Consider the following 15,707-nt stretch of genomic DNA (forward strand, 5'->3'; position numbering starts at 1 on the left):
GGCCCGGAGCAGGCCCGCCTGGGCCGGGGGGCGCCGGGGCCGGGCCCGCCCTGCGCCCGAGTGCCGTGCCCGCTGTGCAGGAAGCTGTGCCTGCTGCCCCGCGGCGGCGTCGCCGCTCTGCCCGTCAACACCACCCTGGCAGAGGTGGTCAAGCTCTACCGGTCCGGCGCGGCGGGCGCCGCCAAGACCGGGGAGGCGGCGCCGGGGCCGAGGCCGGGGTCCGACCTGCTGTCCCCGCTGGCGCTCGGGGGAAGCTGCCACAAACACCCGAGCCGGCCGGTGCAGCTCTACTGCCGCATGTGCCGGCAGGCGGGGTGCGGGCAGTGCGTCTCCGAGGAGCACCAGGGCATCTTCCACTCCGTCAACCTCATAGACACGGTGTACCAGGAAGAAAAAGTAAGCCCGGGGCGTCCCCTCCGCGCCAGGGGCCCGACTGGGAAGTCGAGCTGTCCGCTGGGGATTCCACCAGTCACGGGTTGTGTTTACTCAGAAACGCAGGGAAAACCGCAGTGTGGTGGTCAGGAGAGAGGCAGAGGGATTGTGCTGGTTCGAGCCAGACTCAGGAGTTGTTCGTGTCTGCCGGGGTGTGCCTTCCCCTGCTACCGTCCCACTGCATCCACCACACAGGGGACCAGGCAGTATTACAGTATGAACAGATCTGAACCCAGTTTACCGAAGCACCTGGAGAGTTTTTGTTTTGGTTTCGCTTTTTTGTCGTTGTTTTGGTTTGTAGTGGGTTGGGTTTTTTTCATATAGAGACTTGCGGTCTTTGCCGAAAAAACACTGATGCTAAGAGTTTATTACATGTCTGGATCCAGTTTTTCCAAGTTCAGGAAGATGCCAGTCTTACTAACACCACCAAAATCCACGTACAGATGTTTTGTTTATAGGCTCTCTGAGCTGCCTTAGTAATTTGGGTCATAGATAATTACATATTTAGGAATAGATAGTTTGGGTGAGTAATAATTAGATAAATGTAAAACCAAGATGCCTTCCAATTTGCATGAAGGAAGCAATTGCCTGGCCTAATGCTTGGTTGGCTGGTTGTAGTGGTTGTGGTTTTTGCCAAAATATTAGGATAGGATGAGCTCTTCATGCCCTGTTCAAACTGGGTGCAGGTTGGCATGTCATACATCAGTTCTGCTGTAGAGTAATTGAAACAACTACATGGTAGTGAATGAAAAGTACTAAGTACAGCACTGACTATTCTTTAAGACAAAAGTTGCTTTTACACCGATTTTTCTCCTGCCTTTCCCATCACCAATTTCATGTCAATCAGGAAACCAGGGGAAAACAGCCTTTGCACTAGATATCCTACATAAAATTTAGTGATACTGTAGCAAAAAATCTGTGATAATATTAGTTTAAAACAAGATATCTTGGTTGTGAACAGCATTCTATTTATTTTATGTGAGGTATAAAAAAAAATTACTATCACACGGTTTGTAGTCAAACTGGAATTAAAACTTACATTGTGATAGATGTGTGTGAAGAGAGAGGTTAAAAAAAGGTTAAGTAAAACAATATCTTAACTATAAAGCAGCCGTTTCAGCAGTACGCATTGTAGGTAAGCCTAAGAACATTACTTTGAGAAAGAGCAAAAGAAAGTTTGTGTACTGATCCAGGAAAGCATTAAATGTTTTCATTGATATTTTTAATTGCGACCTTTGTTTTATATGTTGTACAAAATATCACAGAATAGTTAGGATTGGGAGGGACCCAACTCCCCTGCCAAGGCAGGGTCACTTAGAGCAGGTGACACAGGAATGCGTCCAGGTGGGGTTTGAATGTCTCCAGAGAGTGGAGGCTCCACAACCTCCCTGGGCAGCCTGTTCCAGTATTCTACCACCCTCAGTGTAAAGAAGTTCTTCCTCACATTGAGAACTTTCCATGTTCTAGTTTATGGCTGTTGATCCTTGTTCTGTTGCTGGGCACCAGTGAAAAGAGTCTGGCACTATCCTCTTGGCACCCAGGTTTAAGATATTTATATGCATTAATGAGATCCCCTCCCAGTCTTGTCTTCTCCAGACTAAACAGGCCCAGCTCATACGATCCCTCCTCATAAGAGACGTGCTCCAGACCCCTAATCATCTTTGTGGCCCTCCACTGGGCCCTCTCCAGTAGCTCTATGTTTTTCATGATCTGATTCTAGATAAAGACTGAAATGTATTTGTGGAATGGATAAACTCATAATAAAGTGTTTCAATTGTCTTTCAGTTAACCTTCTTCAGCACTCTGAAACAAATGAGAATAATAAATGAGAAGCTGATGAATGAGATCTCAAAACGACCAAATGATACAGATGTGAGTTACAGATGCTGCATATTATGTGTGTGTGTGTCTTTGTTTCTCTTCTCATGATAGCTTAATCATAACGTAGAGCATCAGGTCCTTCTTGTGGCATAGATGTCCTCTGAACTTACTTAGAGAAGTCAATATACACTGCTACTGCATTTGCATCTGTTCCTATGTTCTTGCACTTCTAGATGATGCTGAACAACGATGTGGAGATAATTGAGCTGAAATTTGGAGAAATTTTCAAAACTCTAGAAATGAAAAAACAGCAGTTACTAGAAGATGTTGAAAATCAAAGAGGTAAAAAAGAGAAAGAATTTCAGATTTGGAAGAAAATGAAAGAAACTCACAAGAAGACCATTGAGAATTTTTTGAAGGATTGTGAAAAGCTTGTCCATGAGTGTGATCCTCAGCGTTTCCTGGAGGTGATGGCCTTTTGTTTCTATTTGATGTCACTTGTATAATAAACTCAAATAGAGCCTACTGTATTGTAGGTTATGATTATGACTCAATCAGGAAAAACAAATTTGATAAATAAAAAATAGACTAAAATTATTTAACTCTTCATACTTTATTTATGACAACACTTTTAATTTTTAGAAAAGTTTGAAAAAGCTTTCTTTTCAGCTTATCAGTGGTGATTTTTAGTGTATTCACTAGGCACTTTTTTTTCTTCACTAACAAAGGAAATTAAAGTTGACTGTATAGTTGTAACTATAACACTTGCTGTGTTATGCTACCAGCTGTGAAAGTAAGCTGCCTTAGTGCTGGATGAAGAGTTATTTACTAGTACTGCCTTCAAAGTTGTCTCATATTTCTTTATTTTTCATATTTGTTTTCAAATACTTCGTGTATTAAGGACCTCCATTGCATTTTTAAACTTATAAGATACTAAAAATGCTTTCTGGGGAAAGATTTGAGGCAGAACTTTTAACTTGTCTGTGCTGCACAGTGGAGTACTGTGTTGAGATACCTGAGCTAAGGTGATTATACTGATACTTAAGCCTGCCCACCAAGGTGTGCAATAGAGGTAAATCAGGCTTTTCAAAGCTAAGCTTTGATACTTCTGGCATACGCTGTGCCTACATAGTATGTACACTTACGTATGGAAGGCTCTGAAAGTCTTCATCGTAGTGTTCAAGGGAACTGTGCCTTCTGTTCCTCCTCCACTTTTCCCTTTGGTTCCTTCTTACTCTTCTTACCTTCTTCCTCCCATTCCTCCTGTTCATTTTCTTCCTCTTCCTGCTGTTTGTTCTCTTCCTCTTTAACTTAGCACCTCCCAGCCTGCCCTCCGTAACAATACATTGTTTTTCTTTAAAGATTCATTACAGCAAGATCACCAGGTTTTTATAGGAAAGCAGCTATAATCCAGTCAGTTTTTTTACTTTCCATTACCTTTGGGAAGTGCCACTTGATTACAGTACAGTGCACTTCTTACTGCCATTATCTGCCTGATTTAAAACTAAAAGACAGCTTTTTAAATAGTGTAATAGCATATTGAGAGCACATAGCAGATGCTTTCCTCATCAAGAAATACAAAATAGTCTTTCATTTGAATACTTATAAATATCTGAACATCTGAAGTGGATTAGGTAACCATATGGATCATGATTTAAATCCCTTCACTTGGCTCCAAAGGAGTTCTTTTTTTCTTTAACACAGAATATTACAAGATAAACCATCCTAGGCTTTTTAACATTTGAGTGGTTTGGGGGTAGTGGGTTTTGTTTGCTTGTTTGTTTTGTTATTGGTGTTGTGGTTTTTTGGTGGGTTTTTTTTAATATTTTAACAAGTTTATTTCCTATAGTTTCATGATATGAAGACAGGCAATTCAGTCTCTCATGTATTTTGATAAAGCAATAACCTTCTTTTGACAGTTGGACGAAAACTCTATCTTACAAATTCTTGTTTTATTTATAGGTTGCCTGTGGCTTGAATACAAGGTATATTTTAATTTTTTTTCGTATTTTGTTTTCTGTAGTGTTCTTTTAGATATTTTACATTAAAAACTAAAAAAAAAGTTACTTTGGATATCATCAGATAAGCGATTTAAAATGAAAATAGTATTGAACAATTAAGACATAATACTTTAAGATTTTTGGATGTTCTGTATTCCAAATTATAGAAAGTGCATCAAGAATTTTAATAATTGACTACAGGGATCAGAGATAATCAAGCTTTTGAATTGGCTGCCTGACAAAAAGCAAATATAGAAATTCATTAATACTTGGTGATTGGATATTTTTAGGTATCTTATTTAAACTCAGGAACACCAAAGCATGCTTGGGCTTTTACAGAAATCTTTTAACTGTAAGTGTGTGTGTGTGGAGATTTTGTAGTGCCTTTGTATTTGTGCTTTTAGTGCACATACCCTGTGATTTCTTTCTAAAGATTCTCAATTACATTTCTTATAACTTTTTAACTTGAGTTTAAGAGAGAATATTGGAAATGGAGTTCTTTAAAATACATTGTGTTTCAGACTAACATTAGCAATGCCCTCTGAAGAAGGAGTATAATTTAGATTCAGGGAAAGTACACTAAGAAAAGTGTAGAAGGGTAATCCTTTTGCTGAACCACAGGCACTACTTCTTACAATTTTCATTGAGTATGGAACCTAATTCGAATGAATCATCAAGTAATAAGTTTTAAGAAAAAAAAATGTGAGGAACTTGACATTTTATCGAATACTTAATTTTTCTGATTTCTTCTCCCTCCTAGTGATTTCTTTTTAAAATAATTTTTTTTTATATTAGGCAGGTGTAGTTTCATGGCTAGGCTTCGCGGACGAAGATTTGGGACAGATGTAGTTTAGTTGGCATGTAAACACTAAGTGTTGTAAATTAGTTAGTTTTTTTTTCCTTTTTCAGAATGAAAACTCAGCTTGATGTGATGAATATAGCATCCAGCTGGGAAAGACCACCAGTGTGTATGCCAAAGAAGATGGATATCAAATCTGTGGTTAATGAAATCATAGCTTTGGAGTTAACACCTGTTAATGTAGGCATTGTTAAAGGTAGGGAAGAAGGACTTAATGGAGACAAGATTTGAGAGGTCACTCTAGAAACCTGCAACTTGTGGAATCAGTTCCTAATGAACAATCTGCATGGCAAAAGCATGCAAGTGTTCAGAAAGCATCAGGGCAAATTAAATGGATGATAAACTCATTGAGGGCTTTTAAATGCATTTTATAAATGTGTTTTCTTTAGAAAGTTCCTAGGCTGTATTTTTGGAATCTGGGGGAAGTATAATTTTCATATACAGCCAGTATCGCTGCTGTCAGAAGTGTGTTGATGAACTAGATGGATATTTGTTGTAGTGTAATGTGCATGTTGGCTATGCTCAGATTAAATGGTTTTACCTCACAAGAGAAAGCGTTGGATTGGGCCTCTCCAGACATTTGGAAAACTGCTTACACAGGCCTCTGGCTTTAAATCACAGAAGTTTCAACAACGACTAGGGTCTCGTTTAGGGCAATATACTCTTGTTCTTAATTGGAATCAGTATTTAGGTACACAGGAGCCTTTCTGTGTTTTCCATATTTAATACACTCTCCATCAGTATTCCTGTGTTCTTTCTAATAGGATTACCATATGAAGGAAATGAGAACTCAAGTCTGTTTAAAGATATCACAAAGCAGTGTCAGGACCAGAAGAATATACCAAACACATTTCTTGTAAGTTATTGATTATGTAGTCTACAACACTACTATATCATCTGTTTTGGCTTATCAAAATGAAATATAATGCCTGCTGCAAAACATTTTTCAGCCTGTGGCGGGACAGGATGAAGCAGACGGTAGCAAGATCGCTACTCGTTTTATGTCGATATCACAAATGTCAGCATTTCAAAATATGAGTCATGAGGTATGATTGCACATCTGTTGTAAGTATGGCTGAGTTACTGTATGTTATGATGCAACTTTCTAAATAACTGAAAACTGTTTTAAAAGCTTTTCTTAGTAGAAAGTTACCCTTCCAATTCTAGAATGAAATCTGACTAAGTATTAAAGCTGTTAGGATTTTACTTTTTTTTTTTTTTTTGTCTTCAGAAGGCTGGAACTTAAATCTTACTACTGGCTTCATATACTTACTTTTATATTTTAGTGTGGCTTTTTGAGTCACATCTGTAACTTTCTAATCCAAATAAGCTTCCCTATGCTTATATGAAGAGAAAGTCATCTGGCAGTGTTCTGTTTTCTGAAGATAATAGAATTCTGTCTTCTAAAGCTGTATAATTTGACATAAAACTGAATCCAGTCTCTTTTTTGTTCGGTTTCCCATGATGTAGTTACACAATTAGTTTTTTTTCACTTACTAACAGTTCCATTTGGTTGGCTGAGTATTGTTCTGTACAGAATAATTCTAGCTACAGTTAGTGAAGCATGGCTGGCAGCAAATCACATTACACATGTTCTGAGAATACGAGTGGCAGATGCTGGAATGCTTAGAAAAAGTTGCTTAGGTCCTTTAAATATAGAATTACTTTTCTTTTGCTATATTATTTTGGAGAACATCTATTTTCTGTTGCCATTAAGAATGCAGTTTCATATAATAATAAAAACTCCACCACCTAAATTGATTTCAGATGGCTGTTTTTCATGAGAAGCTGTCACTTAATATCTAAGCTAGTATTTTTAGCTATTTCTGATTCTGATAGTGACTTTAAATACAGTTTCCTATCGTATCATGTTTCAAAACCTACTTTGTCATCAGGATTCCTTGTGTATTTTGTTCAATTGTTTTTGAAGAACTTTTTTCTGTAGTGACTTGTGTTTTGTTGCTTTCCAGTAGCAATGGAAAAATACATCATAAATGCTATAGAATGTATGAAAACTTTTCTTCAGTCTTAGGATCATATGTGAGTTTTATAACCTCTGAATCCACAAATGCCATTTTAGATAATGGGATTTTTTTGCTGTCATTGTAGGAGTTACGTTACAAATACTATATGGAACTTCAGAAACTCAACAATTTGTTCAAGACACAAAATTTACCTGCAAATAAAAAATATAAATTTTTAACTGCTGAGGCCTGGAAGGATAAGTCCTCAGGAACTCCTCTTGTATCTTCACCTACCAAAGCAAGTAACACAGATAAAATAAAAATGGCAACCCTGCGAAGAGCAGGCCGCTTTGACAAAAGAAATTTTCTTGGAAGCATCCCATCCACAAATATAAACTTTTCTGAAACAAATGGTGACTTACAATTGTTTCATGAGGGAAATTCCCAGGAAGTAACCACTCAAGACTCAGAGAACTCTAAAGACTTGTTAGTTAAAGAAAAGTTACAGCCATCCTCAGTTACTGTTTTCAACGAAATGGACACAAATTCTAGCACTTCATCAGGCGTAAAACCAGCAGCAACAGTAGCTGTTACTGCTGCAAGTTCAGAATCTCTAGATATTTCTGCAGAGAGACTTTCTGGTGTACCTTTTACTTTCAGTGCAACTAACAATTCATTACCGAGATTTATTAAAGATAGAGGTACATTTTCCTTTAGAAGGCAAGACAGGAAATGTGCTTTCCCTCAGTTTTATCTAGGGAAATCTGATAATGTGGATAAAACTGATAACCCGGATAAACGTGGTCGTGAAACCAAAACCACAGTTTGTGATTCTTCAACCAGTCCTAATTTAGACTCAGCAGAAAGCGCAAAGCCATACATTTTGTTTCCCTTTGGCAATTCAGAAAGAGATTGGTTTGTACGATCAGAAGTCAGTAATTCATTTAAGGTTTTACCACCATCATCGCTTTATAACCAGTCTGAAAAGCCCTCTGACCAAAAAATGTTATCTTCCATGAGAGAAAAAACACTTTGTACAAAGGAAACTGCAGAATATGGTACAGAGAAAGCATCTGTCTTATGGGAACAAGGATCTCGTGCCTCAGAATCCAGCACAACTGTAGCTTGCATTACTTCAGAAACCAATACTGCTGCTGGGGTGAATGATGTCTCTGAATCACCCCTTCTCACCAATAATTGTGCATTTCCCTTCAAAAGTAACGTTCCATTATCTTCATCAGTATTTTCATTTGGAGGTATTGTCAAAAATACCTCCGAATCACCGACTACTTCTGTGTTTTTTTCTGGAAACAGAACTGAAAAAATGGAAAAGGAGAAGAGCAAATCTCCTGACAAAACACTTGAAAATCTAGGAAAACCTGTATCCTCTGAGTCTGCAGAGCCTGCTTCTAGTCATAGTCATCCATGTGAAGGCTCATGCTTTCCTGTGAACTCAGCTAAAAAAGCTGAAAGTGCAGAAATGCTTGGTGATGATAATGCTTCCTGTAGTCAACCTTTATGTTCAGTTGTGCTTCCAGCTGAATATGAGAATACATCTTCCATTCAAATTACTACAGCAACAAAACAAGAAAAAAAGGTAGAAACTGAAGAAACTGTTGCTGCAAACAACTGTATGCGTCCTAGGAGGGAAGATGAACTTGAGCCTGTACAGTTTCAGAATGCAGTGTGTTCTGTTCCTGGCATGTGCAATGATCCGTCTTTAGGAGGTTCTGTGCGTGCAGTAAATGAGACAGGAGGAATGCCAAGTGACAGCAATTCTGACACTGAGGAGCTAAGTCAAACATGTGTCTCTACTGATACCAACCACACATCAGAATATTTTTCTGTTGCAGAAGACAAAATGTCTACTAGAAGAAAATCAGACATGAAGAAAGAGTGAAATAGAAGATAACTATACTTAAATAAACTAGAAATAAATAAATTCTACTTAACACTTTAAAAGGTGGGGATATTAGTGATTTTACAGCTGTTCTTCTCCCTGATTCTTGCCAGTCGAGGTATCAGCAAGTACAGTGCAACAAAGCAATATTTGTAGCGTAATCACAAAGTCAGGCAACAACCAAAAATGTCATGTCTTGATCAAGACAGAAGTATGTCCATAAATGCTGCATCTTCAAGGATGCAGACCTTCTGAGAAGTGCAATTGGGGCATGTTTGGGTGGTGTAGAGCTGAGGTGTCCCAGAAGGCAGGTTGGGTGAAGCCTCAGCAGCAGGATTGCTGTTTGGGTACAGCAGCACTTGCACTTGCAGTAGAGTACAGCCAATAGCATTCACCTCACAGGCAGGGAGGGAAGAGAGCCACAGGGAAAATAAAGGATGTTAAAGGCATTGCTGAAAATTGCGTTGTGTATCTCACTTTGGCTGTTTCCTTTTCTGTGATGTATTTAATGTATATTGAGGGTGGAAATTCTAGTATAATTTCAATAATTTCTCTTGCACTTTGGAAATTGAAGCATCACATCAGTGTTCTTGTTGCACATTGCAGAAGGGTGTCAGTTACGTTTCTGAAATGCTGCCTTTAGGAAAAGGAAACATCACAATTCACTTTCCGTTCCTTTTGGCAAGAGCTTGAGTATACTTGGACAGATATTAATTTGCTGTTTTGATGAAAGCATTAGGAGAATCTAGCTTTTAAAACACAAAATCTTCCTTTTAAAATCTGTGTAACAAGAAAAAGGGAAAACAGCACTTCTTTCTTTGTATTAATGATTCAAAACTCATTGACTTTTTAGTCTGTGAAATATGATATAAAGTGAGGATAAAAAGACCATCTTTTCTATTTTATTAAGCCTTTTGTTGGATCCAAGATATAATTGTGCTTTAATTATTGGAATACACAGGCAGTAGTACTATTTCAGAGTAAAGCTCTATTTCCTGTTCATTCTTCACCAAAAGCTGGTGCCAGATTTTAAATTAATTTTGCATCAGATAGATATGTCAACTGGCAAGTATTAAATCAAAATGCAGAATGTTTAATACTCCTTCAGACTTTTTCAGTGGCAACTAGAAAAATCAATAATCTGCACATTATCTCTGTAACTTTATAAGAGAAATACTACTTAAATTTAAATCTCTGCAACACTTAATATACTTACTGTGAAATAGTACTTAGAAATACTATTGTTGTTCTAGGAAATGTTTACCTTACTTGTGTTGAATTCTTGGCCTCAATTTTTCTGTGGCAGTGCATTCCTTTATTAAATGTGCTGGGAATTTCTAGTATTTATAAAACTTGAATAATATTACCTTTCTGTCTGCATTATAGTAAGGAAGGTGGTAAAAATTCTCTTAATTGTCAGTTTTCTAGTTCTTTATGTTCATCTCTTAAATATTACTGTATTTAGGTTTTCTCCTAAGAATTTCTTTGCTGTTATCTCTAGACATTCTTGTCATGTTCTTCTGCATGTGTAGGAGAGAAATGGAAAACAAAGGCTGAGTGAGATGATCATGGCAGAGAGTGTCACAGATGGAAGTTGGTCTCACTCTAATAAAAGTGAGAGAAATGGAACAATTTTAGAGAGTCAGATAAGGCATCTATAAAATTTGTTGCCAGAAAGTTGTAGAAAATGGTTTTTTTCTGCTAAAAAAATTCCTAATGAGCTAGGGTTAATCCCAAACTTTATGAAATTTTTAGAGTATTACTTCTTTTCAATGTGAGGTGGTATAGAATAACCTCCATGTCCCAGCCATGCCAGCTCCTGGCTACTGCAAAAATTCACCCTGTCCTGTCCAGAACCAGGGGAATCAGTGATCTTGGAGGAACACTAGAGCCAATTCAAATAAACTATGGGATTCAGAGCTGTCCTTAGTGCATGACTGCTAATTATCAGTAGAGAATAACTTACATCACTCCCTTGGTCATTATGAAATTCTGCATGACGATGAGGATTTTTGTCAAAGCCTCACTTTCCTATGTTATCTAAACATAGGTATGTGTGTGTGTATATATTTTCAGATTACAGGTAGATGAAAAGGTAGTGTTAAACTGAAGCATTTGTATGAAAATACTGCTGAAAACTTTGCTCTTCCCAGAAAAAAAACCCAAAACAACCCCCAAAAAAATGAAACACCAAGAAAATTAGTTAGAAAACATATTTTACTAAACTCAGTGATTTGTATTACAGAGACTTCTTGACGAGTATGTATTGATGGGGAGGCTCAGAGACATAGCAACACGACCAATGTGATCAAAGCAATGTCCAATTTATTATTTAAATCAGTTAACTTTTATACAGTTTAGTTTGCTCAGGGTACATGCTCACAACAAGATGATTGGATAGCTCAATTTGTGCACGCGTCTCATGCTCTCAGTTTATTGGATCTGAGGCTCTGTCCATGTGACCTGAAATCATTCTTGGCATAGAAACCTCTTTCTAATTAATCTGCTTTTAGGGGTTTTTCCTAGATCTGCAGGTGTACTTTTATCTCTAGGTTCTCAAGGTTTTCTTACTATAAACATATTATGTTCTCAAACCTTATAATTAGACACACAGCTAACAAGTATAAACATCACATATTTTCACACAGTCTGTAAGTATAAACAATACACACTTGTCACTTCCATGGCAAGCAAGGCCTACAGAGTGCAGGAAAAATTGTTCAGAGAAATCTCTCTGTTCCGGCGACAAGTATGCCATAAGTGTCCTGGATCTTTCTGACTCTTAAAGAGGTGAAAAATGAAGCAATGTGGTTGGAACTTTTTATTAATCAGACTTCCGTGTTCTCTTATAAAACCCTCTATCTGTTTAAAATTTTGTAAACTAAAACTGCAGAGCAGTTTAAAAGCTTTTATAATGGTTCATGAAGATAGTACTATTCATGATTTAATCGAAACCTTGGAAAACAGAACAATTTCTTTTATAATCGCTGAACATCCTTCACAAAGGAGCTGAAAGTTTCTAATACTGTCCTACTGAGAGGCTAATCTCACCAGCTGTCAGAACTGTGACATATGTTCAGTACATATCTGAGAGCTATCAACACATATGCCACTGCCTGAAAAAAAGTGCAACTGAAAGATAATGTATAATTACTTAGTTTTGTAATTTATTAAAAATATTATTTAGTTGACATTAGAGCTGCTAAAATGTCAATTGGTAAAGGTTAGCTTCCTAAAGTAAACTTTTTATTACTAGTACTGATTATTAACTAAAGCTTTATTCTGAAATTTTACTTGGTAACTCAGATCTAGTAATTTTCTAACGTAAAGGCTGCTATCTGTGGTAAGAATATCTGGTGCTTTGGGTTTGGTTTTTTTTAAGTAATACGCTTCAGTTTCTCTTCATATTTTTCGCCCAGTTGTTTAAATGCCAGTAGAACATTATCATTTGGATCATCACATAGTTCGCTCAGACTTGTTCTGGTTTAAAAAAAAAAAAGATCATTGTTACATTTTAAGTTGCTTTTAAAATGAAATATATATTGTATTCTAAAAAGCACAAGTTCATCATACCCAACAGACTTAATGAGGAGTGAAAAATCTTTGAGGGCGTAGTAAGCATCTCCTTCATTTAACCTGAAGAAATAAAAAGAAATAATCAAATGAATATGCACTATACCTGTTTCACCTTTAATAAACCCAGCTATGTAGGTTGGGTAAGGATGCAGAGAGCACATTGCATGACCTCTTAACACTGACATTAGTTCATTAGGATCAGTGGAGAAAAAATATAAGCTTAATAATGCTGCAGAGGCTAATGTTTCTATAATTATATTAAACATACAAGACTCAGTAATATTAGAAAAGATAATTTATTAATATTATATTTGGAGCATGGTTTCAAGTATTGGAATAACTAACCTGTCACAAGCTAAACTGGAACACTATACTTCAGATGAACCTGCTGGCTAAACTGAGCAGGAGATTGTGTAAGCTTTCTACCAATGAGGAAGATCCTATATTTTGCAAAAAGGACCACTGATTACTATAAAGGAACTTAATAAACTCAGTTTCTAGTAATTGAGAATAGCACTTTTTTTTTTTTAATCAATATTGTGTTGAAATACTAGAATTATAGAAGGGTTTGGGCTGGAAGGGACCTTTAAAGATCATCTAGTTGATCACCTGGGTCAGGGCAGTCCCAAGCACAAATCCCGGCTGGGCAGGAAATGGATTGAGGGCTGCTGTGCGGAGAAGGACTTGGGGGGGTGATGGTTGATGAAAACTCAACATGACCCACCAATGTGTGCTCACAGCCCTGAGAGCCAATTGTATCCTGGGCTGCATCAAAAGCAGCGTGGCCAGCAGGTCAAGGGAAGGTATTCTGCCCTAGTGCTCTGTTCTTGTGAAGAGCAACCTTCCAGTATCTGAAGGGGGGCTACAGGGAAGACAGAAGGGGACTGTTCGCCAGGAACTGTAGTGATAGGACAAGGGGGAATGGCTTCAAACTGAAAAAGGGTAGGTTTCAATTAGACGTTAGGAAGAAATTCTTTATTCCGAGGGTGGTGAGGCACTGGAACAGACTGTCCAGAGAACCTGTGGATGTCTCATCTCTGGAGGTGTTCAAGGCCAGGTTGGACAGGGCTTTGAGCAACCTGGTCTAGTGGAAGGTGTCCCTGCCCATAGCAGGGGGGTTTGACCTAGATGATCTTTAAGGTCACTTTCAACCCAGGCCATTCTAAGATTCTATAGTCCCAACTCCCCTGCTATGGGCATGGACATATTTTATTAGATCAGCTTGATAGAATCAAAGAACGTGATACTATAATTGGTATATTTCCATGTGTCTCGATAATGTGGCATTAATGCCAAACTCTCCTATTGTAACCATAACAGTGCATGGAATGTGTATTCTAATTATTCTGATTAGAATCTGCTTTGAAGAGTTTACAAAAAAGCAGATAATATTCTATGTTCCCAACAGCACCCCCGGGGTGAGGTAGTATTCTCTTACTCAAAAGTTACTGGCTATGAGCATGATGGCAAAATTAAGATACTTGATAAGAGGAGCTGAGAGGGAGCTTGTGGTTGAGCTTTTTTGAGCCAAGGTTGGAAATAAAACAGTTATGTGAATGGCTTCATTAAGAACTGAAAGCTAGACATTTTATAGAGAGATGGATTTAATGAATGAGGTTACAGAAGGCCAGTGAGGATCAAAGGCAAAATCAATAATGATGAAAATTACACATAACATTTAGCAAGTGCATCTCTAAAAGTTTTAAGAGGACAACAGGACTGTAAACGGCAAGAACAAAATAAAGAAAAAAATTTAGCTTCTGAGAAGAAGACTAATGCAGTGTATAAATTGCTTAATTAGGAGGTGAAAGAGTGTCAAAGGTTAGTTGTTAGGAGCTGTATCAAGTGTAAGAGCTTGACTGGCTTGTCAGAACTTTCAGGGGGTTTTTATGTAAAAGGTTTTCTTCACAGTGAAGAACAGGGAAGTCCCTGAAATGAGGATGTCCAATGCAGTAGTCCAGAAGATGGTAACACAGGAGCAGAGAGATGTCAAAAGATTGGTCGAATAATACAGAAACAGATTAAAGTGAATGAATGATCAGTGTTAAAAGATACAGGCAAGACAACCTAAAAGTAAAGATTAAAACTCCAGTTTTGGAAAAACTGCAGTGTAAGTGATCCAGGCAAAAAGAAGAGAGGAAGACTGCATGTACCATAGACTTAAACATGAAAATATGATTCCATATGGCAGTGGTTGGCCAGCTTGGGCAAAGAGGTTTTTTTAGTGTATGGTTGTGCATTGGTTTTGCTTTTGTTTTCTTTAAAGAGAAATCCTAGTATGATGGATTTATCAAGCCAAGTTGCTAAATGCTTAGAAAAAATTAGGAAAAGGGGAAGTTTTGAAGCAACACTAATACAAATACTGAATTACTGACAAATTTTGTCCAAGCTTGTGTTTTGGATGCCTGTGTCTTTTGACACTGATCATTTATTCACTCATTAATCTGTTTCTATATTATTTGACCAAGCTTTTGACATCTCTTGGCTCCTGTGTTACCATCTTCTGGTCTACTGCATTGGACTTCCTCATTTTAGGGACTCTTCTTTTTCATTGTGAAAAAAGGCTTGATTAAATAAAAAATGTTGTGAAGAGCCTGTCAAAATGACTCATGTTGCTGAAGTCAAGACTTCCCACTTATGGTCCTATTTTGAATAGCCAGATAATATTTTACAGCCATTGCCATTAGACTTCAGTTTGGTTTATTCCTATTAAAACATTTGACTAATCTAATCACATTTAACAGCTATTTCATCCCTAAAGTCTGGAGGGAGAAGGCTTTAAAATCAAAAAGATGAACTTGTGTACCATATTGTAATGTTTAACAGTTTTATAAATGGTAGTACTTACCAGTTATCAGTTGTCAATGCAGTCAAGGAACCGTGCTTATAAAAGTCCAGTGCATATGCATTGAGTGGCCTCCTCCTTCCCTGATTATCATACTTGTTCAAATAAAGCAGGGGGCAGTTTGTGACATTAACTCCAAGAGAACGTAAGACGGCCTAAAACCAAAAAATATTATTGAATAGATACTGTGGTTTTGTTTATATGCCTATTTTGTCAAACCTACACCTTTAGACCCACAGCTGAAAAGTTCCACACTTCTAATCCAGTCCAAAAATCTGCACAAGTACATGTAGACTATAGACACAAGAGA

At 37.6% G+C, this 15,707-nt stretch overlaps 2 protein-coding genes across 6 annotated transcripts in view; one reads left to right on the plus strand and one right to left on the minus strand.

The window, feature by feature from the left end:
- Positions 1–167: 167 nt before the first annotated feature.
- On the plus strand, positions 168–10,478 carry LOC108498162. Its single transcript, XM_017816528.1, has 8 exons — positions 168–396; positions 2,218–2,304; positions 2,487–2,720; positions 4,216–4,238; positions 5,163–5,308; positions 5,877–5,968; positions 6,063–6,158; positions 7,222–10,478. The coding sequence occupies exons 1-8, from the start codon at positions 298–300 to the stop codon at positions 8,974–8,976; spliced, it is 2,532 nt and encodes an 843-aa protein (XP_017672017.1). The 5' UTR covers positions 168–297; the 3' UTR covers positions 8,977–10,478.
- An 801-nt stretch (positions 10,479–11,279) lies between these two features.
- Positions 11,280–15,707, minus strand: part of LOC108498161 (probable ATP-dependent RNA helicase DDX60) — a 43,742-nt gene continuing 39,314 nt past the window's right edge. For all 5 annotated transcript variants that reach the window (XM_017816526.1, XM_017816525.1, XM_017816524.1 and 2 more), the window contains 3 exons: positions 15,401–15,552; positions 12,550–12,612; positions 11,280–12,456 (listed from right to left, as the gene is read on the minus strand). In XM_017816526.1, coding sequence (XP_017672015.1) covers positions 12,354–12,456; positions 12,550–12,612; positions 15,401–15,552 — 318 coding nt within the window. In that variant the 3' untranslated portion in view covers positions 11,280–12,353. The remainder of the gene's footprint in view (positions 12,457–12,549; positions 12,613–15,400; positions 15,553–15,707) is intronic.

This window comes from Lepidothrix coronata, unplaced genomic scaffold (genome assembly GCF_001604755.1).
Source record: "Lepidothrix coronata isolate B3197 unplaced genomic scaffold, Lepidothrix_coronata-1.0 Scaffold56, whole genome shotgun sequence".
NCBI classification, from domain to species: Eukaryota; Metazoa; Chordata; class Aves; order Passeriformes; family Pipridae; genus Lepidothrix; species Lepidothrix coronata.

Bases quoted from the DNA above. Each gene is read 5' to 3' on its own strand.
- LOC108498162 (XM_017816528.1), top strand. From the start codon at position 298: ATGTGCCGGCAGGCGGGGTGCGGGCAGTGCGTCTCCGAGGAGCACCAG. The intron at 397-2,217 runs GTAAGCCCGGGG...ATTGTCTTTCAG, and splicing joins CGGTGTACCAGGAAGAAAAA to TTAACCTTCTTCAGCACTCT. The intron at 5,969-6,062 runs GTAAGTTATTGA...AACATTTTTCAG, and splicing joins ATATACCAAACACATTTCTT to CCTGTGGCGGGACAGGATGA.